The sequence below is a fragment of the Raphanus sativus genome, chromosome 5, assembly GCF_000801105.2.
Source record: "Raphanus sativus cultivar WK10039 chromosome 5, ASM80110v3, whole genome shotgun sequence".
Taxonomy (NCBI): domain Eukaryota; kingdom Viridiplantae; phylum Streptophyta; class Magnoliopsida; order Brassicales; family Brassicaceae; genus Raphanus; species Raphanus sativus.
Window position 1 is genome coordinate 20,277,158 of NC_079515.1, and position 24,799 is coordinate 20,301,956.

Genomic DNA, 24,799 nt, shown 5'->3' on the forward strand with positions numbered 1-24,799 from the left:
ATTCAAGCCTTTACCGTGTCTTTCTAGTCTTTCTATTAGAAAACATTGTGTATACCACCTTCTTTTGTTGATTAATATAATTTACATTCCAACAAAATAAAATGAAATAATAAAGCACTGAAAGCAGGCACATTTGTTTTAGAGTCACTGAAAAATTCAAATTAAACGAAAGCCCATAAAGTAAGGTCATCTCTAATGGTTTTCATCAAATTTCTCCTCAAAATGATGTAAATTTAAAATGAATTTGAATTTTACTCCAAGAATTGTTCTCATTTTTTTCCTGAAAATAGAATATTTCAAGCATATTCTCTTATTAATACTTATTATTAATTATAATAATGTTATTTATTTTATAAACTTGCAAATTTTATCAAACTATATAGTTTTATTTTAACTAAATCTTTATTTTATACATAAATTTAGTTTCTAAAAGTATAAAATGATTTATATGAACTTATAAATTGTTAGTAAAAATATTATTAATTTTCATAAAGTATAAATAAAAATATTTATTTACTGGATTTAAAATAAATTTATATAAAAATTTAAGATCAATTTATAAATAAAAATTTCAAAAGTAAAAATAAGGTTGCGACTAATTACCTCAAATTTGAGAAGATGCTGTAGAATTCAAAGACTCGAAATAAGAATATGCTCTCTTATTAACTTGAGAAACTTGCTTAAAACTCAAGCTCTAAAACTCTAAACTCTTAAGTGATATTACATCTCAATATATCTTTATATAGAGTTTATATTTTCCTAATCCTAATAGATAAATACAACTTTAGATAACTCCTAAACTTCTCATATTTATCGCTCCATATCTTGGTAGGATTAGGACTCATTGCTTGCTTCTTAAGCTTCCTTGTTGTTCAAGCTTATCCCAACAATCTCCCCCTTAAGCTTGAACTCCATTTCACGCACATCTTGCATCCCAATGAGCTCTCTCATCTCTCTGAATTTGATTCTTCCGAGAGCCTTAGTTAGTATGTCCGCATTTTGTTTGCTTCCTGGAACATGCTCAACTTCAAGCAAACCTTTCTCCACACATTCCCTGATAAAATGGTAGCAAGTGTGAATGTACTTTGATCGGCCATGAAACATCGGGTTTCTCGTGAGTGCAATGGCTGATCGATTGTCTATTCGTATGACTGTCTTCCTGCACAACGTCTCACTGATCTCTCCGAGTAAATCCTGCAACCAGATAGCCTGTCGAGCATCTTCAGTGCCGGCTAGGCCTGGGCATTTAAACCTGGACCCGAAGAGCCGACCCGGAACCGACCCAAAAATATCTGAATCAGAACCTACCCGGAAGTTTAGAAGTACCTGTTGGGTTCGAAAATTTTCTACCCGACTAGACCCGGACCCGAAAAGAACCTACCCGAATAGATCCGGAATCGAAAAGAACCGACCCGAATAGATCCGACCCGACAAGAACCGATTCATACCCGACTTAAAAACATGAATATCCAAAACTATGTTTTGTTATGTTCTATTTTCTATATTTTATTTTATGATTTAGTTGAAATATATTTTTGTTAACAATCTTTGTTATTATTTTTGTAACATTTTCAAGTAATATGATTTTTAAATGTAAAATTCAATTTTTTCTTTTAACTTTTAATAATTTTTTTAATTTATTTTGTAAGATTTTAGATATACATGATATATTTTGACTAAATTTGATAAAATTTGTGTATTTTGTGTGTTTTAGATCTTAAATACCCGAACCCGACCCGGATCCGATATGGACCCGAAAAATTATGGGTGTTTTATAAATATTAAAATTATAGACCCGAACAGACCCGGACCCGAGAAGAAACGACCCAAATTCGGACCGGAAATTTAGAAGTACCTGTTGGGTCTAAATATTTAAGACCCGAAAGAACCTGGACCCGAAAGGAACCGACCCAAACCCGACCCGAAGACCCGAACGCCCAGGCCTAGTGCCGGCTATGAACTCCGCCTCGCATGAAAACGCTACTGTGTCTTGCTTCTGGGAGCACCAGGTAATTGGACTGTCGCCTAAGTAGAACACATGACCTGTCGTACTCTTGCCATCGTCTTGATCGAATTATAGCTAGAGTCGCTGTAACCAACAAGTTTTGTAGACTTGTTTCTGCCGAATGTCAAACTGTAGCCTGTAGTGCCCTTCAAGTAACGCAAGCATTGCTTCATAGCAGCTCCATGTGATTCTTTCGGATCTTGCATGTACCTGCTGAGCACACCAACACAATATGACAAGTCTGGACGCATATGCAGTAAGTACCGCAAGCACCCTATGTTCCTTCTGTAGCTCGTTGCATCAATTGACTTCTCTTCTTCGGATTTAGAAAGCTTCAGTCCAGAGTCCATAGGCGTGTGAACAGGATTGCAGTCCGCCATGCCAGCTTCTTCGAGTATTCTCTTCGCATAGTTCCTCTGACACAGCGTGATTCCTTCTTGATGTTGAGTAACTTCTATTCCAATATAGTATGTCAATCTCCCAAGATCACTCATCTCAAACTCTCCTGACATCTCTCTCTTGAACTCGTTGATATGTTGTATATTTCTTCCAGTGACGAACATATCATCAACGTAAACAGCTACGATAAGTAGATCTCCTTGCACAAGTTTTCGATATACCGATGGTTCTTTTGAGCACTTGACGAACTGAAGCTCTCTGAGACATGAGTTTAACTTGTGGTTCCAGGCTCGTGGAGCTTGACGAAGTCCATATAATGCTTTATGTAACTTGTATACTTTGTTCTCAGACCCTTTCACTTTGAACCCCTCCGGTTGTGTAACAAATACAGTCTCCTTCAAGTCTTTGTGTAGGAATGCCATTTGACGTCAATATGGTGTATCTCCCAGTCGTGTGCTGCAGCTATGTTTATGAGCAGTCTGATCGTCTCTATCCTTGCCACTGGAGCATAAACCTTATCGAAATCGATGCCGTGTCTCTGCACATATCCCTTTGCTACTAGACGCGCCTTAAACTTGTTTATGCTTCCATCTGAGTTCTTCTTTAGCTTGAAAATCCACTTTAATCCAATGGGTTTAACTCCATCAGGAAGATCTACAAGCATCCAAGTTCCATTCTTTTCAATCGATCTCAACTCGTCAACACACGCTGCCTTCCATTCCTTAGAATCTCTTGCTTCAGCAAAATTTCTTGGCTCACTGTTGATAGTGTCAGCAGAGTTTCTCCTTCTTCATCTGCTTCTAATAATAGCAGCACGTAGTCGTCCAAGTATGACGGCACCTTTGTCTGTCTCTGTGATCTTCTCAATATCAGTTATGTATCTTCTTCTCCCTCATCTTCTGACAACTCTGTCGCTACAACCTCTGTTTCATCATTCTCAGATTTCGGCTCCGAAAGTTCTTGGCTTGATCCTCCAATGGTTTCCTCTGAAATCCCGTGATTTCCATAACTTCCCAAGCCGATACTAAACTCGCATGTCGTGCTCTGTTCTTCGTCCTCTTTGATCCAATTCCATCCTTTACTCTCGTCGAAGACTGCATCACGACTCACGAAAATTGTTTGGGTCTGCGGATCGAACATTCTGTACGCCTTCGATCCCGGTTCAGTCCCAAAATTTATAAGTACCCGAGACCGATCCTCTAGCTTCTTCAGATGCGGCTTCACCACCTTTGTGTATCCAATGCATCTGAAGGTTCTTATGTGACTTAGGTTAGGCTTACTTCCTCGAAGAGCCTCATAAGGGGTCACATGCTTTAGAACTCTAGTAGCCACGCGATTTAGAATGTATGTCGAGTGCCTCACTGCTTCCCCCCACATGTAATTTGGGAGTCTAAAATGCTTGAGAACTGATCGAGTCATCTCCATTAAGGTTCTGTTGCGTCTCTCAACAACTCCGTTTTTCTGCGGTGAGTATGGAGCTGTCAAGGGTCGTTTAACTCCTTCTCTGTTGCAGAAGTCATTGAACTCTCTAGAGGTAAACTCTCCTCCTCTATCAGTTCTAAAGGTCTGAACTTTCAGTTTTGTTTCTGCTTCTACCATCGTTTTGAACTTCTTGAACTTCTCAAACACTTTGCTTTTCTCTTTTAGCAATATGGTCCACATGTACTTCGTATGATCATCGATGAGTACGAACACATACTTGTTTCCAGGATGAGTGCTTGGTGTTATAGGACCGCACAAGTCACCGTGAACAAGCTCTAGTGCTTTGCTAGCACGATACGATGTAGCTTGAGGGAAGTTCCTTCTTGTCTGCTTTCCAAGAAGGCACGAACTGCATACTCTTTTGTCGCTAGTAACTTGTGGTATTCCAATCACAAGTTTTCTCTGCACCATCGACTTTAGACTCTCAAAGTTGATGTGTCCCAATCTCTCATGCCACCTCACTGATTCGCTTACTTATGTCGTTAACAGGCACGTCTTGTCCTTTATTCCCATACGAACTTTGTATAACCGATTCCTTGATCTTGTGGCGTTTACTAAGAGTTTTCCTTCTCGATCATGCATAGTCAAGCACTCTCCTTTTAGTCGTATATCACATCCTGATTCATCTTTTCCCTTCAAAATGATGTATTATCACTGTTGGAAATAGTATAAAGCACGAAAAACCATGGGACCACTGAGATGGGAAAACGACTATTTTATACCTAACATATCATGATTGCTCAATTCATATTCGACTTATATGACTTGCAAAAATTTACATGTACTTTAAAAAAAAATCTTAAAATAACATATTTTCTAATTTTTTGGCGAAAATATATACCAGTTACCAAATCAAGTACCACATCATCTAGTTTTGCTGATGTGGATCCTACGTCATCTAGTTAAACTGACAAAGATGCACATGTACAATAATTTTTAAAATAAAATAAATCAAAATATTTTTTTTACAAAATAAATTTATGGAAAATGTAAACATTTATAAACTTTATTATTTAATAAATTAATATAAATTAATTAAATAGTGAAATTTTAATCTTATATAAGAGATATATTTGTAATAATGTTTCGATCATATCAGTTACTCTTATGTTAATCTTGGTTATGTGTATATAGAAATTTTTTAGATTGGTTGTGTAATCATGCAAATTATTTGTTTTAAGAGATTGAAAATTTATGATATGTTGATCTAAATTTTTTAAATGTAATCGACATAACTAAGATTAATCGAGAGTAACACGACTGCAACACTAGCATTGAATTTAAATCATTGCAACACAAATGTAATATATCATAATTTCTTAATTTCTTATTCATGAATTTGAATAATTACAACTTGTATTATGTAGTACTGTAATGTTCATTAATCCGACATTAGACTATCTTCCATGACTATGTACATGTGTTAGCTAAAGACATCTTTTAAAATCCAAGTTAAGATTTGGTTTCTTTATTCATTTGATTTAGTGCGTAAACCTATGTTACATGGAAACGGAAGCGGGTACGTGGAAGATGAAGCGTATGGAAACATAGAAGCGAGAATTGAAAAAACAATCAGGAAGCGGATACGTGGTGGAAGCGTATATCCATATATATATATATATATATATAAAAGATAATTTTATAAAATTTAGGACTAAAAACTATATGATTTAAATTTTTAAACAAAAATTTATTCATTTATAATAATTTTGAAATGATTTCATGTCAAAGCTGTGAAAATACACATAAATTAAGTTTAAACAAATTATTATATTAATTGTTTTTATCTTCATAAATAATTTACACAATATATTTGAATATATGATATATATTTTGATAAAAAAATTAATGTATAGAGATATTTTATAGTATTAGTTTTAATATTTGTATATTTCTATTCTCTCTATTTTATTACTATTAAAATTTGGACTTTATATAAACTAAAACTATGAATTTTTATTTTTATTGATTTATGACATTGTGTTTTTTTAAAGAAACAGAAGCGTGATTTCACCATATTCATCATAAGCTTCCAACGTGTTTTTTAAGAGAATATTTTAGAAGTGTTTTGGAAGCGATATTCCATAAGTTTCCATGAGATTCCGATTCCGATTCCAGCGGACGTCCGATGAAACTTCCATGTAACGTAGGCGTAAACAGACCCATTGAGATTAACTGACTTTAAAATGACCGAATTGTTGAATCTGAAATTGAATTAACAAACGTATTTTAACTGAATATACAATCTTATTTTAATGATTGGTAATGAATTTTTAGTTTTTACTTGTTTTTTGTGAAATTAGCTATACTATAAAACTTTTAATGAGTATCAAAATTTAAAACGAAACAGAAGATCTCGAAGACATACTCGATGATAAAATAAAATTAGAAAGCTTTACAGTAAATCGAAAATAGAACCGGTGAATAATACTAACAATATTAAAAACGATGGGAAAGCTCTTTCTTAATCCCTAAAGTGACAGTTCGAAAAAGTAAATGATTTTTTTTATAAAGGGCTTACATTTTTTTTTGGTGAAACCTTGATAGCTTCAAACATTAGATTCTATACAACAGAGAATAGATGACAATGATCGGCTCAACACGCCTAAGTTAATGGAGGATCCTTTTAAGAAAAAGTAAATGATAGTCCAATAAAATAACGTTGATGCATTCACACGAAGATGTTGGAAGTTTGACTGGCAATAACTTTTGGTAAAAACTTCAGAACGGTAGGTAACACTAGGAGTATGAAGTCCTAACTGATTTGATTTGACATTGAAACAAGCATGATTAGTTTGAAAACAAACAAAATTTACCGAATAAACTAGGTGAATATCAAACGCATCAGCGAACATAATGTTTGGTGAAGAGAATGGTAGGCATTTTATTGTTAAATTTTGATTCGACTCATTATTCGTTTCAATTCATTCCTGAAAATCTAGATATTCATAGGATTTCGAAGCATATCAAATATTAAAAATTAAAATCTGTTAAAAACGAAGTAATTCACGCATACTAAATATTTCAGAGTCGAACTTTTATACAAATATATGTATATGTAAAATTAAATATGAAAGTGTAAATGTATAATTTTATATAACTATTATTTAATATAGAAATTTATTAATTTTATTTATAAAATTACTTATATAAGTATTCAGTTAAGAAATAAAATATAAAGTCTTTATAAAAACTATAGTTATTGTAAAATTTTATACTTTATAAAAAACATTTAATTATTTTTAAAAAATTTAAACTTTAAGTTTTATTAATCTTTATTTTATGTTTTATATTATGTATAAGATAATTTTTGAAGACAAAATTGTATGTTTAAAAAAAACAAATTGTATTGAACAAAGTGGATAAAATATCCGTAAATATTTTCAAATATCTCTAATTTTTTTGGATATCTACAAAACTGGATATCCTATTTTTCGAAGTAAAGCAAATCAGAAAATTAGATATCTGGAAAATATAAAGTAAATCTCAAATACTAAAAATTATGAAATATCAACAAGTGGTTCTGTTATTCAGGCTCTAAAAACTTGATCAATCTTTTCATAAGAAATAAGTCTCTGACTGCTCTACGAGGATCCTCTATGACTTAGGCGCGTTGAGCCGATCATTGTCATCTATTCTCTGTTGTATAGACTCTAATGTTTGAAGCTATCAAGGTTTGACTAAAAAAGATGTGCAGAATTTACCGAATTTTTTTATTTATTGGTATTTAGACAATGATTGGACCACCGTCTATCTAATACACACATTCAAGAGAATAGTAAATATATAGGTATAACATGTATTTAAGAACTATATCGAAATGTATGTTATACATGCTGAAAGAAACTTTCAGTAATTCCTAGAATCGTTCAACTCACATAATACAACAGTTACTAGTTCTTTTTGGCATTCTTGAAACAAAATAAAAGCTATAAACAATATTCATAAACGGAGAGACTATACATCATAATTCTTGATGTGCAACAAGAACTGATTCACAATATGATAAGTTTCCACCCGACCTTATAGTATGATACATAAATGATGAACTATTTTATGGTAATACATTAAGTACATACATATCATATCATGACTCATTTAACAGAAAAAGGAGGAGTGCTATAAATAGAAACCACTTTAACTAATTATTCCCTTTTGTTTTATGGAAGATATTGAAGTTGTTGGACAAAGTGCGCTAGTTCAAATATTCTTCTTCTTTTCTTTTTGTAAAATGTTAAAATTTAGATTAAATTTTCCAATTTGCTACTTAGACTATAGTAAAAACAAGTTGTGGAACGAAGAAATTGAACCTAAACTACTAAATTTATGACGACAAAGACCTGAAACCAAAAGCGGAGAAAAAAACTAAACTTTAAAACAAGCGAAACAACGAGATCTATAAAGTAGTATTATGTAAAAATGAAAGAGTCGGGCATCACAAGCTACCAAGAAATATATTTTCAAATTTAGAAATAGCGGTTTTTGCAGATTCCAACATCCTAACCCCATGAAGAATCGCTAAAAGAATCAAAGCACAAAACTACAAAGAAACTTGACGAAGACAACCTCCGACAACACAAGGATAAGCCATCTAGTAATTGATATATGGTGATTTTCATAGTTTCAGGCTAGTCCATTTCTCTTGTTTTAGCTTCATCTTGCATACATTTTGGTGCATTTAGAGTCTTTGAATTATGAAACCTTTAGAGTAGGCACTTAGGTGAATTAGAGTAATTGAAGAGATGATTTGAGCAAAATGAAGAGAATTGAAGTACTGATGATGATAAAGGATGATCACCAAAAGAAACTCTTCAGTAATGTTCTGCTAAATTGAAACGAATGATCGTTTAGACATAAAACAAATTGAACCACAAATAAGTTAAAGTCTCGAAAAGAAAGTTAAAAGTCTACTTATTTTAACAAAAAAAAAAGTTAAAGGTCTATGGATCAGTGACTATAAATCCATGACCAATTAATATCAAGATATGACATTTTTTCTTTGATAATCCAGATGTATCCGGCAGACATAGTCCCAACCGACTATCATATTTTGTTCTCTTTGAACATTATAGTTTGTAGGTTTAAAATTTAGAATATACTCAGCAGATTGACAATGTATAATTTGTATTTCATGCTTTTTTGCATAAAAGTCTGAGTAAAAATCATTATCTGCCTTAGTATGATAGAAGTATATATACCAGTGTTCTAAAAAGCGGTCTAGGCGGCCGCCTAGGCGGCGCTTAGGCGCTAGGCGTTATAGGACCGTGGCGATTACTTTTTAAACCGCTTAGATAATTATAATATTGTAATAATAAATAATATATAATTTATTATTCATAAATTATAATAATTAATATATTGTAATATATATTCTTATGATAATAATTTTTATCATATATAAATAATAGTTTTTACTATTATTAAGTACAAAACATTACATATATTTAATATATTGTTATAATTTATAAACGCCTAAACCGCTTAACTAATAATCTAGGCGTCCGCTTAGTTGTTCTAGGCATTAGGCATTAGGTTGCCGTCCGCTTAGCGCCTAGCGCTTTCTTGAACACTGATATATACTACTGTAGAGATTCAGGGTAATGTACAATATGTGCAGTGGATGACACGAACAAGACGTGACAAACCAAATTACATGTGTCTCTGATAACGAATATCATGAAAACAAATTGTTCGCCAAATTAACGAATATTCATAAATCATATGCGTGGGCTTTTGCTAGCGTACCTATGCAAGTTCCTTGAATATATAATATAGTAATCATCAATATTATTAAAATTGAAGCATGACCTGTTAATAATAGTTAGATCCAATTAAAATATAACTGTATTTAAAATATAACTACCTAAAATAAACTATTACTAGATATAACTGCTCCACATTCTATACCTCTCTGATTACGTTTGAAAATATAACCGCTAGGGTCAAAACATGGATTGGCTACTAAACATTGTTGTTTTTTTCTTTGTGAAACCGTGCATGATTCCTTACACACTACTTTTTAGTGTTGCCCATTAAGATTTTATCTCAGGCAGGGATATATGGACTTTTCGATCCATGATTCACAAGATTAATTATACCCAACATAAAATGATAGTTTGGATATGTATATATTTATGTTCAAAAAATATTAAGAAAATACTTAACTTCAGTTTTTAGATTTTTATTTTCATTTGAAATATAAAATATCAAAATAGTTTAGATTATTTAAATGTTTTATTGTAGTAAGTTAAGATTTATGATATCTGATAAAACTATCAAAATTTGAAAATATATAAATATTTATTTATGCAATGCGAATAATAAAATTAAACTTAAAATCCAAAGTAAACCAAAACTAAAACATTACTAATAAAATATTGATAACAAAACTGAAAACCTAACTTCCTTATCAAAACTTATACAAAACAGATTTCAAAAATATAATTAAAAACTAAAAAGTAAATTTATCTATTGATTCAACCAGTGGTCATTCCGGTAACCGGGCTCTGGGTTTTAGTGATTATTACGGGTTTTATTTGGTTTTTAAATATCAAGACTTAAAAATTCATAAATATTTATATATATTATGTGAATGATAAAATTAAACTTCAAATCCAAAATAAACTAAAATTAAAACATTATTAGTTAATTGTCGATAACAAAACTAAAAAAAACCTAACTTCATTATTAAAAATTATTCAGAACAGATTTAAAAAGCATAATTAAAAACTAAAAAAATAAAAGTTATCTATTGGTTCAACCGGTAACCGGTTCCGGGTTTTAGTGATTTTTGTGGGTTTTATAAGATTTTTAAATACTGGTTTTTCACAAAACTCAAACCGAATTTATCTTGAATCACCGAGTTTATCGGTTCAACCACATATTCATATCGGGTTTCAACACACTAAGTATGAAACTTTGATTTTTGGGTCAACTCCGAGTCGGATTTTTTGGATATGAACATTCTTGACTAATTAGGTTAGTTAACTTCTAAAAAATATAATATGTTGCAAATTTTAGAAATAAATTTTATAATAGTTTCTAAAATGGATATGACACAAGTATGTAGTTATACAACTTGACATATTTAATATAGTTACCAAAAATTACATTAAATTAATATTAATTATAAATATAATTATAAAAACACAAATATAAAAATTAAGTTTTCAAAAAGAAACTAAAACAAAAATTATATCCGTCCTTTAAGGGCGGATCATTTTCTAGTCAAGAGATTAAAGCGTTCGAAATTCCGCAGGGAATACCGATAACGATATACACGTAAAGAATTTAAGTTTTTGGTTGCAAGTGGATGAACATAGTGTAACTAGTAACTACACATGCATGCTTAGATTGTTTTTCACTATAAAAAAAATGCTTTATAGATTTTAGATATGCTAGGAATTTTTTCTTTTCTTTTCAAGTTAACGCCTGAATAAATCCAATGTGTAAATGAACACGCATAAACATTTCCTTGTATATATGGGAAGGTTTGTGATTACCAAACTCATCAAAACACATAGGGTCTTATCTCTCTCTAACACACACAAGCTCACAAATATATATAGAGAGAGATATGGGTGAAGAGACGCAAGGCATGAAAGTAATGGGGGAATGGTCACCGGTTATAGTAATGGTGATAACTAACATAGCGATGGGTTCAGTGAATGCACTTGTGAAGAAAGCTCTTGATGTTGGTGTGAACCATATGGTCATTGGTGCTTATCGAATGGCTATTTCCGCTTTCATTCTAGCTCCATTCGCCTATATCTTGGACAGGTTCTATACTTGTATCAAACAACGATTTATGTATATGTGTTATTCTGTTCATTCTAAAAATTATGCTAAACAGGAAAACAAGACCGAAGCTAACGTTTAGGCTATTCATTGACCATTTCTTCAGTGGTCTACTCGGGTTTGTCCTGACAAATATATATTTCAATCAATTCTTATCATTCTTTGTTTTCCTTTCAAGTACGATATATTAATCATGCGCCCCAGTTCTTGCTTTTTAAATTTTATTTTTGGGTTTATAAATTGCAGGGCAAGTTTGATGCAATTTTTCTTTTTGCTTGGTCTGTCGTATACATCAGCAACTGTTTCGTGTGCTTTGGTAAGCATGTTGCCTGCAGTCACCTTCGCTTTGGCCCTTATTTTCAGGTACTATGATGGAACCATCCGGCTTTCTTTATGCATTGACGTAACATATTTATTAAACTCTATACTAAAAAAACATTATTTGAAAAATATTCTTCTAGCTAATTCTGTACCAGTATTAATAAAGTCCTATTAAATAAATATTTCTTTTAGATTGATTTTTGTGCACTGTTATTAGAGTTGTTATGATTTCCTTTATTTGACCTAAACTTATACGTAACTACAACCATTTGAGCTCTTTATATAGCTTTTCCTGGTAAAAGGTCTTTTTAGCTAGACGTCGCATTTTTCCATCTTTGCTAATGGGGATGCGGAACCTCGTAATAACATGATTTACTGAAACAAAATGAATATAATATCTTTTACCAAAAAAAAATGAATATAATATCTATCATTAGCGTTTAACATGATTTTATATAACTTTTCTGTTGTTGTCTACAAGGCACACGTACGTACACAACTGGATCCTTTTGTATTAGATTTATGTTCGTTCTTTTTGTTAAAATAATTTTTTTTTGAGATATGACTCATATTCGTAATAAGTTATCTGGCATTTATCATATTAACTTACCTAGAAACGTTTTTAGGACTGAAAACGTAAAGAATCTAAAGACCAAAGGAGGAATGTTGAAGGTGCTGGGAACTCTAATATGCATAAGTGGAGCTTTGTTCTTAACATTCTACAAAGGCCCTCAAATATCAAACCCTCACTATCAGTCAGACGCTCTTCACCACAACAACAAAGATCAAGACAAAGCCAAGAACTGGCTTTTTGGATGTCTTTACTTAACTATAGGAACCATGTTGATGTCTCTCTGGATGTTGTTTCAAGGCACTTTAAGCATCAAGTACCCTTGCAAATACTCGAGCACCTGTCTCATGTCGATTTTTGCGGCGTTCCAATGTGCTCTATTGAGCCTTTACAACGGCAGAGACGTAAAAGATTGGGTTATCGATGATAGATTCGTGATTATTGTCGTCATATACGCTGTAAGTTAATATAATATTTTCAAAAATCTAAAATGGACTTAAAATTAAATTAATAAATTACTACAAGTTAACTATGCAAACGCATGGGAAATTTTGAGGTTTATCAAATATTACTTTACCATTTATATAAAACCATGATTTCTATAAATACTAGTTTAATTTAACCAGCCACCTACTATAAGTTGTTGCATTCTATGTTTATCCACTCATATTGGTTTAAAATGTCATTTACTAAAGATAATACCATCTGTTCGAATAAGTTAGCAACAACTGATTTTACAAATATGATTTATAATGACTTGTTTGTCAATAAGTTTGAAAAGTTTGTCTCGAAAACTTTCTTTTTCTTTGAGGTGTAAGGATTCATTTTCCTTTTTCTCTTTGACAAATGCATGTACGTATTTTGGTTCATCTTCCTCTCTACTTCTACAAATCGTATCACATACACACGTACTAATTACAGGGAGTGGTAGGGCAAGCCATGTCGACGGTAGCGACAATATGGGGAATAAAGAAATTGGGAGCTGTTTTCGCATCAACGTTCACTCCAATCAGTCTTATCTCAGCTACTCTATTCGATTTCCTCATCTTACACACTCCATTATACCTCGGCAGGTACTTTCATTTGTTTTGTATTCATATATGTATAAAGTACAGTTACAATATATATATATATATATATATATATATATATATATATATATATGTATATAAAGTAGGTACATGCTCATAACACTAACTATCGCTTTTGGAGTTTGTTATTACAGTGTAATTGGATCAGTAGTGGCAGTAATGGGTCTCTACGTATTCTTGTGGGGTAAGAACAACGAAACGGATACATCAACTACATTGCCTCCTCAGATGGATAACGAACAAAATACTAATATTTCAAATAATAGTTCTAATGTTTAAGGAGAGGATTGTCAAAAACATGTTTAAGGAGAGACAGTGAGAGAATATCCTTATCTAAAGTCTAAAACTCCCAGAGTATCAACGTAAAGAGTTGTCAAATATATATATTCATTATTATGGTGTTTAGAGTTTATGACAGTTTTCTTGTTCATTCATGACTACGATTAAATCCGCCCTACAAATAGATAAGTAAACGAAAAAGTAAGGAAATCTATTTGAAAAATTAATATACATTTTTGAATAATGTGTATTTTATTTTTAGTTAAAACCAAATCAATAATTTGGTTTTGTTACTTTTAGAAGTCTTTTTCGTTTTATTATAATAATTTTTTATTTTTAGTTAAAACCAATTTTAATAAAGTTTTATATTTTCTTTGTAAAATGATTGTGTATCATGGAGCTCATCCAAATTTTTAATTATTTGTTTTAGTTTTTTCTCAAGGAAAAAAATATTTATTTGCTTTAACTCTTAGAAGCATTTTTCTTTTCAGAATTTGTCGATGCTCTATTAATTAGAATATGCATCATGTATGGTGTTTAATAATATCATTTATTAAATTTTGATACTTTAAAAATATGTTTTGATTAATCATTGTTCCATCAGTTTTATGTTATTTATAAGATTAAGCTTGGTAACCTCAAAATAAAGGGTATCCATAATATTTTTTTCGTTGGTTGGATTTGATAAACTTTTTAAAAAAATATTGTAAATAGATTATCTTGCTTTTTCATTCTTATGAATTTTATACTTTTTCTTGAAGTTTATGTATTTTTAGATTAGATCATGTATACATTGGAATTTTTTCAAACAAAAAAAAAAGAATTGTTCTATTTGTTATATCTTAGCAACAAAATTAGAAGATGGCTGGCTTAGCAACAAAATGTATTCTAGTTTACTCATTAAGACAGCTTAGAAACAAAATTTATTTAATTTCCTTAATACATATGATGAACTCAGGTAAGCTCAGCTGATATAATGAAAAAGAAGATGACTAATACCTCTCAAAATCAAGGTTTCTGTAGATTCAAAGCTGAACTATTAGATACAATTTGTTTTGGTCATTAGGCAATACTTATTGCGTATGGTGGGAACAGAGAATCTCAAGGAGTTGTGACTCTTGGCGGCGCTCTCTTTGAAAACACTGGTCCCATAAGTGGAGGGGTAGGCAAGCCATGTATGTGATCTCCATCCAAGCCACCGGTGTGCCTAGCGAACTTGTTGTTAATGAAGAAAATGAGCTCTCCAAAATTGTTAGACATGTTAAGCAGTATCCATGAAAAGATTGGCAATGCGGTGAGGCAATACTGAGCTGCTGAAAACAACATCTCTCACCTGGTGATGGAGCTGGCAGAAAGTTAAATAGAGGTACTGTCGGTCTTCTGTATTTTTTTCATTGTCACCCTCAGCTCTTGAAAAAAATGATTAAATTTTCCTTTAGTGCAATCAAATGTTGGATTTCTTTCTTCTAATAGATCGAAAGTCTTAACAAAGAGAATACCTAAAAAATAAAAATAAATTGAACCTTAGATATATTTAAAACTCCTAGCTTTATTAGATTAATGATACGACGTGGAGTCCAAACTGCCACATCAACACCATAGGACAATGATTCCTAGCACAATGTTGCTTAACATTTTGCTACTCCTGCAAACACATATGTTGTCATACAACTGAAAAGTTCTCTACTGATATGAATGGCAGATAATACTAAATAAGCTTCAGTTTATGGTTAAATATGAGTGAAGAAAGTGAAGTAAAGCAATACCTTAGCGTTAGCATGAATAACTTTGAAGTTTAAATGGAACCGTGAATATTTCTCGTCAGGTTTAAGGTTCTGAAGTTTCTAATTCTTCACCCTCTGCAAACTCCATTTTCCCTAGATGAAGGAATGCAGCCACTACACAGAAGAGAGCATCCTGCAAAATTAGAATGTAAGTAGAGTTGTTCTTATGTCTAAGCACATAAATAAACAATTAAAAGGAAAGTACTTGATCTTCAGAATCAGATCCCAACATCCATAGCTTTCCTTGTATTTATGTATTCCTTGGAATCATTAACCCATCCAACTATACATGACTCTAAATTTTTTAACCTATCACCACCATAGAAGAAATCAGGCTTACCATTTCTAGTGCAGCAAATACCAATGTAAAAGGAAAAATATTTCTTTCAGAGTAGTAAACTTGACAAACCCGCAACCTCTCTAACAAATATATCCTGATAATATCACCTGAGATTCTTCCTCTTATCGTTGTTTTGAATCTCCACCAAATTACCAAAACAACTGTAACATAGGATATGTCTATTTAGGTTCAAGAGAGTACTACAATTAAAATGGACAAATTACCAAACTTGAGACTCATTCGCTTCACCTTGAATTATTGTTTCTTGCGGTTTTTGCATTGCCAAAAGATTCTACAACTGGATTTGACTGCAAAGCATGAGAGTAAGTCACCGAAAAGCAAAAATATTAGTGGAGGGAACTCATCAGGACTAAGTGTTGCCTGGTGTTTTAGAAAACTATATATCCCTCCAAAACTTGTTGCTCCACGGATCTTTCTTCACTATCATCACTTATAGTATATCTTCGATGGTGTTCCGTTCCGTGGTGCGTGAGAAAAGTGGCAGTTAATGTAGACTTGAATATTTTAGGGGGACTTTCCAGGTGAGAGAGACTGTGATGGTGCCCATTTTGGCTTCTGCAGAACTGTTTTCTGAATCTATGATGATGTATGGTTTATGAGAGTTGTGGTATTTATAGGTGAATGGTGAGTTGCTGTTAATGTGCAGATTTTCTAGCGCAGTTGGAGATCTCATCAACTCTTAATGTACAGTTTCATTACCGTTTTTCCGAGTAATTTCATTTTTTCTGTAACCAAACCTTCCTCTCCTATCTGCGAAAGTCTTCAATATCAGATATCAAGAAGCATATTAGTTGAAGTAACTAAGGGAATTATGATAATAAGTCTGACTCAGATAGCTAACATCAAACATAATAGATACTAGATCATAACCCGCCCGACTGGGCGAGTCTTTGTTTTTATGATATATATAAACGTAGGGAAATAGTATTGATTTCAAATTTAATACCTAAATTTGTGGAAACTATCACGCAAAAATATTCATAAGATTTACATTGTAGACGAATTTAGGTAAATTAGTTATTACACTTGAGAATATTCTATAAATAATACGCATAAGATATACATTATAGGCAAATATAGGTAAATTAGTTATGATACTCCGATTTTTTTCATATTTTTAATAATAAATATTTTTATATATTTATATACTTTATAGGATAAGGAATGTGAAAATATGAGTGAACCAAGTAAGTAGGATTCGTAAGAGATATGTGAGTTATTAAGATTGAGATATATGTGGAAGATAAATGAGTAAATTTTCTCAAATAGTAACTAATATATTTGGTGCCATTAATTCAGACTTGGTGAGCAATTCACGTGGTATACTGAAATAGATCGTATTATGAATCCGGTTTAATAGATTTTGGTCTTCTATTTATGGTTTGATCATCAACAACATACAAATAAAACTTCACTATAACAATTGATAATTTGTGTAAATATCATCTGAACAATTATAGATTTGTAAAAATCTTTATTAATAATTACACATTACGGATTACTGAATGTTTGTTGATGCACAATGACTATCAAATTTGTTCATCTTTAATTAATTCGGTTTGACATGACATTTCTATGATCAAACAGGATTGTTCAAGCAAAACGCTGCATATTATTGTTGCACTGCGATGATCAAATAATGTTTGTTTTTCTAAATGAAATTGAGATTTTGGATATAAGCATTGTGCATGGATAAGCTGGATAAAGATCGAGTGACAAATCTTATATAAAACACAAACAGATGTATTTGAAACAGCACTTTGATGACAAACAGAACTGACATGAAGTTCTGTTACGAAGCTCTGTTTTTTATAGGGAAGACGATCAAGTGGAGTAAGATATCGAAGTTAAGTTCTGTATATGGAAGAATTTAATTAGATTAGTTTGTTTATAAATTAATGGCGCGCATTTAATTTTAATTAAAAGAATATAATATCAATTAGTATGCTATCTATGTTTCCAATCAAAATTTTATTTTTTTATTCCTATCCTTGTTTCCAAACAAAAGCTTAAAGTACTTCTACTTTAATAAGATAGACTAGATCTTGACCCGCCCAACCGGGCGGGTATTTATTTTATGTTTTTTTATTTATAAATGATATATTTGTAATATTTAAACATAAATTTAGATTGAAAATTAACATTTGTAGTTATAATAAGAATTAAATGTTTAAAAAAATATTTTGATATAAATTTTAAATTCCTAATTAAAATAATATAGAGATGGGTCATAATTTTTTCCAATTCCAAAATCTTAGCATTCTTAATAACAAATAAAATAATTTTTAAATACATAAAATATATAAACATATTTGAAATTAAAATAAATTTGTTAAAAAAAATCTTACGCCATTGTTGTTTATTTCTATAGTTTGACCCGTGGCCGTATAAATATTTGCTTTCACTTCAATTTTTTTTCTTTGTTCTAATGATAATATATATATATATATATATATAATATGTATTACATAATTGTTAGTATACATTTTAAAACAAAAATTTTATATATTATTTTAAATAATTATATTATGTGATTTTAATCGTCTATTATATCACAGTCTATCATATAAAAATCTGATATTTATAACTAATTGGACTTATATTATAAAAGTGTTATACTAACAATTTATAAATAAAATATTTTATATTTTATCTATATGATATATAAATTGATTTTGATGTGTGTTTTTCATTTTATTATTTTTATTGATAAATATTGAAAAATATTAAATGTTAACAAAAAATCTATTAGAAAATTTATTTTGGTTAAGATTCATTCTATTAAAGAAATCTATCATTTAAATTAGGAAAAGATATTAAATACTTAAATCTATCATCTAAATAAGGAAAATACAAAATTCTCTACTATCTTTGTTACCAAACAAAATTAAATTTTTTTAAGACTCATATCCCTGTTACCAAACAAAAGTTTAAAGTACTTCTACTTTAATAAGATAGATTTGTGTGTGTGCGCGCGCGCATAAGATAGTGTTGGGAGATATGTGTACCTTCGTAAGATATCAGAAGCAGATGATCTGCGAGAAGGATCTCAAGACTCAAGGCTTGATGAAGACTCAGTCTCTGATTCTCTCCTTGAATTACCATTCATGGTCTCTGTCTTGCTCTGTAAGAAAAAAAGAAAGAAAATTGAGATCACTGAACCTGAGTAGAACACAACAAAGACAAAGAGTAAAAGGTTTTTACTTTACTAAGAAACATGATTAGTATGTGCATGGAATTCAGGGATTGTCTCTTAAACCTCTCAAAGAATTTCAATCTCTAAGTAAGACAACTACTAACAATATTTATTTATGTGCAGAGAGGTGAGATATTAACTACAAAGTAAAATTTTGAGCTTTTCTTATAGGTTTGTTGGTGTTTGTAACATCACCGATAGAATAGAAACTGAAATGCATATATACAGATTGACTATTGGAAACCCCTTGAAAAAGAAGTTTCTAGTGTTTTAAGGAGTTGTGAGGATAAGGTTTACGGGATGAAGGCTTACTTTTTTATAGCAAGAGTTCTGCCGCTTTGAAGAGAGATAAGATGCATTTAGTGAGTAATTAAATTTGGATCATGGCTAAGGAGTTAAGACGTTCTTCAATGGCGTTGAATCAATAAATCCCGTAACGTATGGTGGCGAAAGAATCTGAGACAACGAACGGAGATAGCTATAAAGATTCGTCATGAAGTTCCTTCTCCCATAAGCTTCAAGAAACTTCATTTCAGTCCACCTAACTACAGAAAGAAAAATACAATGATATGAACCCTAAGAAATATGAAGATCACCATTGTTGAAGAATGAGCAAATGACAATCAGACCTAGGGCCGTCTTTTAGCACGGGCAAGTGGAGCGGTCGAACAGGGTCCAAAATTTTAGAGGGTCCATAATATTTTTTTTATTTTACTAATAGTTATAAATTTAAAATCATATTTTTATAAAAAAAATCAGAATGACTATATTTTAATTTAGTTCTCGTATTCATAACCAATAAATGTAAATTACAAAATTTAATTTGTTTATATAACCAACTAAAAGACAATAAATTAGGATGTACTTAGTATTTATATCAATTATATATTTTGGAAAGTAATAAATAGTTGTTGATGTTTGTTATAATATTCAATGGTAGTATAAAAAGTTAATATTCTAATTGATTATGTTGAGGAAACAATTATCAATTAGTGATTATAAATACGTAGAACAAAATATATTTTTTCACCATTTTTAATTAAAAATAGCAAACACGAAGAAAATAAAGCTAGCATACAACTTCTTTTTACAAAAAAAAGATTGACTTGTCTAATCAAGAGTATATAGCTTACTATCCAGATTTTGTTACTCTATTATATTTATAGATTATGATTTCTGATTGTGGATATAATAAACGTAAAAAACTGAAAAAATTAGAAAATGAAAATTTGATGATTTGATCGATGATTTTGCATTGAAAAATACTAAATAATCAAGTTTAATGATTTGATCAATGATTTTGCATTAATAACAAAAAATTGGTGTTATTTAGATTATAAATAATTAAATTAATGTATTTATTTTATATTATAATATTATTTTATAAAAAAATCAAAATTATTTCAGATTATTAAAAAAGTTTTTTTTTTTTGAACAGGGTCCGTGAAAAATTTGAGACGGCCCTGATCAGACCTAACTTTTGTTTCATGTTTCCAACTTAATTGCCTTAATTTTAAACTCAACAATCAAAAAGCAAATAACCACTTAGAAGCCCAAAATGAAAACGTTAAGGCCCAACATAAGATGCAATTTGGACACCTGTCGTTTCCACATGCTTCGACTTTGTGACATGAAATCTGATGTAGATAGTTTAGGAGTGAAGAAAACTCTTGTGTGTATATATAGATGTTACTGTTGTTACTGTTATTATTATTATTTTTTGAAACTTAATTTAAATTATTGAGCAATGGATTTGTCTTCACTCCTTTTTTTTTAAACTCAACACAGTTATCCAATTAACCATTTTTGTTACACGATAAGGCAAACACATAACCATAAAGAGGAATGTGAATGTCTTAAATATGTTTGTAACATCCCGACTGTCTACGGTTAATTGGCCACTGACGCCTACTCACTCTGTCCGTGGGGCCCATCCCACTCTGACTGTCGGTCCGTTAGTTTTTTCGAAGGTTCAAAATCATTTTTACTAACTCTGTAGTTACCACATAACTTTTTCTTGTGCTTTGGCCTCACTTGCACGCTATCGCGAATCACTTCCCGATAGGTCACCCATCCTTCCACTACTCTACTTCAAGCACGCTTAACTTTAGAGTTCTAAACGGATGTATGCCGAAAAAAGTAAGCGTACTTTGGTGACATAGGTAGTCAAATCAATTCTCTTAAGCCTTTCAACATATCACAACTCGGGATATCACAATTCATCCCCTCTCAAAGAACGCAATGTCCTCGTTGCGCCTCATGATAGGTCTCAAGACGCCTCTCAGATCAAAACCGAGATGACTAACCAGCTCTGATACCACTTGTAATGTTCTGACCGCCCATGACTATTGGGCCACCCACGCCTGCTCACTCGGCTCGTGGATCCTATTTCATCCAACGGTCGGTCCGTTAGTTTTTCCAAAGGTTCGAAATCATTATTTACTAACCCTTCAATCAGTACATGATATTTTCTTATGCTTTGGTCTCACTCGCAGCTATTACGAATCACTTCCCGATAGGTCACCGATCCTTTCACTACTTCAGCCCAAACACGCTTAATCCTGAAGTTCTAAACGGATGTATGACAGACAAGGTAAGTCAACTTTAGTGACATAGGTGACACGTCCTAAATTTGTTGTATCACTCAGCCGGACTAAGATGGATAATCTTTGACTCCAATGGAACATGAAACTCCAAAGAAAGAAGACGGTGGATTGAATGGTGACACAAGAGATGCAGAAAGCTCCTGCTTTACAATGGATCGTTAGGTCACACAGAAAATGTGCAAAGCCTATGATATTCCAACTCAATGCCATAGGATATGATGCACCTAGACGACAATGAGGCTAACCCCCCGGATATGAAGCACCAGGATAGATCGGTTTGATCCTTTGGATATGATGCACCAAGACGGATCGAAAAGTTTATGAAGGAACAAAAATGAGAATTACTTTCAAAGTTTCAAAAATAGTCGCTCAAAACTTATTTGATTTCATGAAGAATACAACATATTTATAGGATACTAAACTTACAAACAAAGCTAAATAACTAATAGCATAGGAAATTCAAACTACATAAATATTGTGGACTTGATCAAAGACCAAAGATCAAGACTTTTGACCAAGTTTGGGAATTTGTGGCCGCAAAACTCTTCGATTGGTCAGTCGAATCCTTTTACATGGTCGTCGGTCTTTGAATTGCCTTCAAATTGATATATTATACGATCTTAACTTGTATTTTCTTGTTGGGTATTTCTTTCTTTGGGTTGAAAAATATTCAAAAATTTCGGAGGCTTATTTATATCTCACACTATTGTTTCATGTCTACGCCAACCAACCCACGTCGTAAAAGTATAGGAGAGTATATATTATTCAGAGTGTTTCGATTAATTGAAAAGAAGTTTGGGTCCGTAAATAAATCTCTGCTGCGGCGCATATATATAAATAGATAGACCTCAAACGCTGCTTTGCATTTTAGCACACACCAACGCGCTTCACTTATAAAACTTTTATTTTCTCTCCCAAAGTTTCTCCCTTTTCGATTCCAAAAGGTATGTTTTTTTTTTGTTGTTCTTAGATCTCAAAGTTGGATGCTTTTCGACGATTAATCATATGGGTTTTGCTTCAAATCTCAATCATCCATCGCGTTTATAGAGAAAACCAAACAGATTCGGCCCCCAGATGTTTCTGGTGGTTTGATTCGATTTTTTAGTCCATTAAAACTTGTTCTCTTAGATTCAGTTTGATTCCATCTCTCTGCCTTAGTTAGGGTCGATGATGTATATGATTGCGATCAATTTCGACGAGTTTTGATCTAGAAATGTGATTTTTGACAGATGAGTGAAGAAGAAACGAAAGAGAACAACCAGAAGCTGCAGAGACCTGCTCCTCGTCTTAACGAGAGGATCCTCTCTTCCTTGTCCCGACGATCCGTTGCTGCTCATCCATGGCATGATCTTGAGATTGGTACATAGTTTACTCCTTGTTTGTTTCAGTCTCTCATGTTCCTTTTGTTTTGTATTTTTGAACTACATGTATATTATGAAATCTTGGTACCTTGTTTGTAGGACCCGGAGCTCCACAGATTTTCAATGTGGTTAGTTGACTACACTTTTTTTATTTAATTTATTAACACAATATTATTGAATAAATCATTTTATTAGATTCTTGGAATCATTCTTATATTTGGATGAAAATTAATCAGGTCGTTGAGATCACAAAGGGGAGCAAGGTCAAATATGAACTTGACAAAAAGACTGGACTCATTAAGGTTTATTTTTATATATGATCTAAAGTTTTTTCTTATAAATGGTTAATCTAATCTTTTTATGTTCTTCATGACAATTTTTTGATTTTCTCTTTTTTATCTTAGGTTGATCGTATTCTGTACTCATCAGTTGTTTACCCTCACAACTATGGTTTCGTTCCTCGCACCTTATGTGAAGACAATGACCCTATTGATGTACTAGTCATCATGCAGGTATCAATCACTCTTCTTTTTTGTTTTTCATATTTGCCAGCAAATTGTTTTTACATCTCTCACTCAATTTTAACAATATTTGTGTAGGAACCTGTCCTTCCTGGTTGTTTTCTGCGTGCTCGTGCTATTGGATTAATGCCTATGATTGATCAGGTTACTAAAAGGCTCTTTGTTTTTCTTTATATCTTCTCAAACCATTGAGGTTTGCTTTATAAGTGATTCTTTGGTTTCTTTAATCTTAGGGTGAGAAAGATGACAAGATTATTGCAGTCTGTGTTGATGATCCTGAGTACAAGCATTACACTGACATCAAAGAACTTCCTCCTCACCGTCTCTCTGAGATCCGTCGTTTCTTTGAAGACTGTATCCTTTTTTATTCTTTCTTTTCTGATTTCTCAGAAAGTATTAGGTTTTCCATTTAACGTATATCTCTCTCTCATAGACAAGAAGAATGAGAACAAGGAAGTTGCAGTTAATGATTTTCTGCCATCTGAGAATGCTATCGAAGCTATCCAGTACTCAATGTAAGTCCCTGTTTCTCCATCAATAATCTTTCCTACAGCCTTTTTTTTCAAGTCGTAAACATTAAAGCAACAACTATTGGATTTTGATTTTCATTTACAGGGACCTTTATGCTGAGTACATTCTCCATACCCTAAGACGTTGAAGCTTCTCTTCGGGACATATCGTGCAACACCTTGGTTTCTGTTTCTTTCAGTGATAATAAGAAACACCTTTATCTTAATTCATACTTTCTCTGCTTTTTCTTTTAAGACTTTGCATTTTCAGTTCATGGATGTACAGAAAATATTCATCCAATTTTTCATAAATTATCATCCACTTGTTATTTGGGTCTTTCATAAACGGTCCATCTTAATCTTAAACATAGCCCAATATTTCCAAATCAGCGGTACATTATTGATCAAGCAACATTGATAATGGGCCTGATGCTAAGTCGTTGTTCATTCAATAGTCAATACTCTCTGGTGACATTACAAATTTTTTTTAATGATTATAGATAATTTCGATTGCGA

The 24,799-nt window shown here is 31.8% G+C and overlaps 2 protein-coding genes across 2 annotated transcripts; both read left to right on the forward strand.

Moving 5' to 3' along the window:
- Positions 1 to 11,435: 11,435 nt before the first annotated feature.
- On the forward strand, positions 11,436 to 14,061 carry LOC108860330 (WAT1-related protein At1g01070-like). Its single transcript, XM_057010589.1, has 6 exons — positions 11,436 to 11,665; positions 11,739 to 11,801; positions 11,930 to 12,046; positions 12,631 to 13,033; positions 13,497 to 13,648; positions 13,801 to 14,061. Exons 1-6 carry the CDS (start codon positions 11,463 to 11,465, stop codon positions 13,943 to 13,945), a joined length of 1,083 nt encoding a protein of 360 aa, XP_056866569.1. The 5' UTR covers positions 11,436 to 11,462; the 3' UTR covers positions 13,946 to 14,061.
- Positions 14,062 to 22,683: 8,622 nt separating this feature from the next.
- LOC108860660 (soluble inorganic pyrophosphatase 1-like) lies at positions 22,684 to 24,612 on the forward strand. The gene is made up of 9 exons (XM_056986438.1): positions 22,684 to 22,836; positions 23,122 to 23,251; positions 23,353 to 23,381; positions 23,490 to 23,555; positions 23,658 to 23,765; positions 23,853 to 23,918; positions 24,008 to 24,128; positions 24,208 to 24,289; positions 24,390 to 24,612. The coding sequence occupies exons 2-9, from the start codon at positions 23,122 to 23,124 to the stop codon at positions 24,430 to 24,432; spliced, it is 645 nt and encodes a 214-aa protein (XP_056842418.1). The 5' UTR covers positions 22,684 to 22,836; the 3' UTR covers positions 24,433 to 24,612.
- The last annotated feature ends 187 nt before the right edge of the window (positions 24,613 to 24,799 follow it).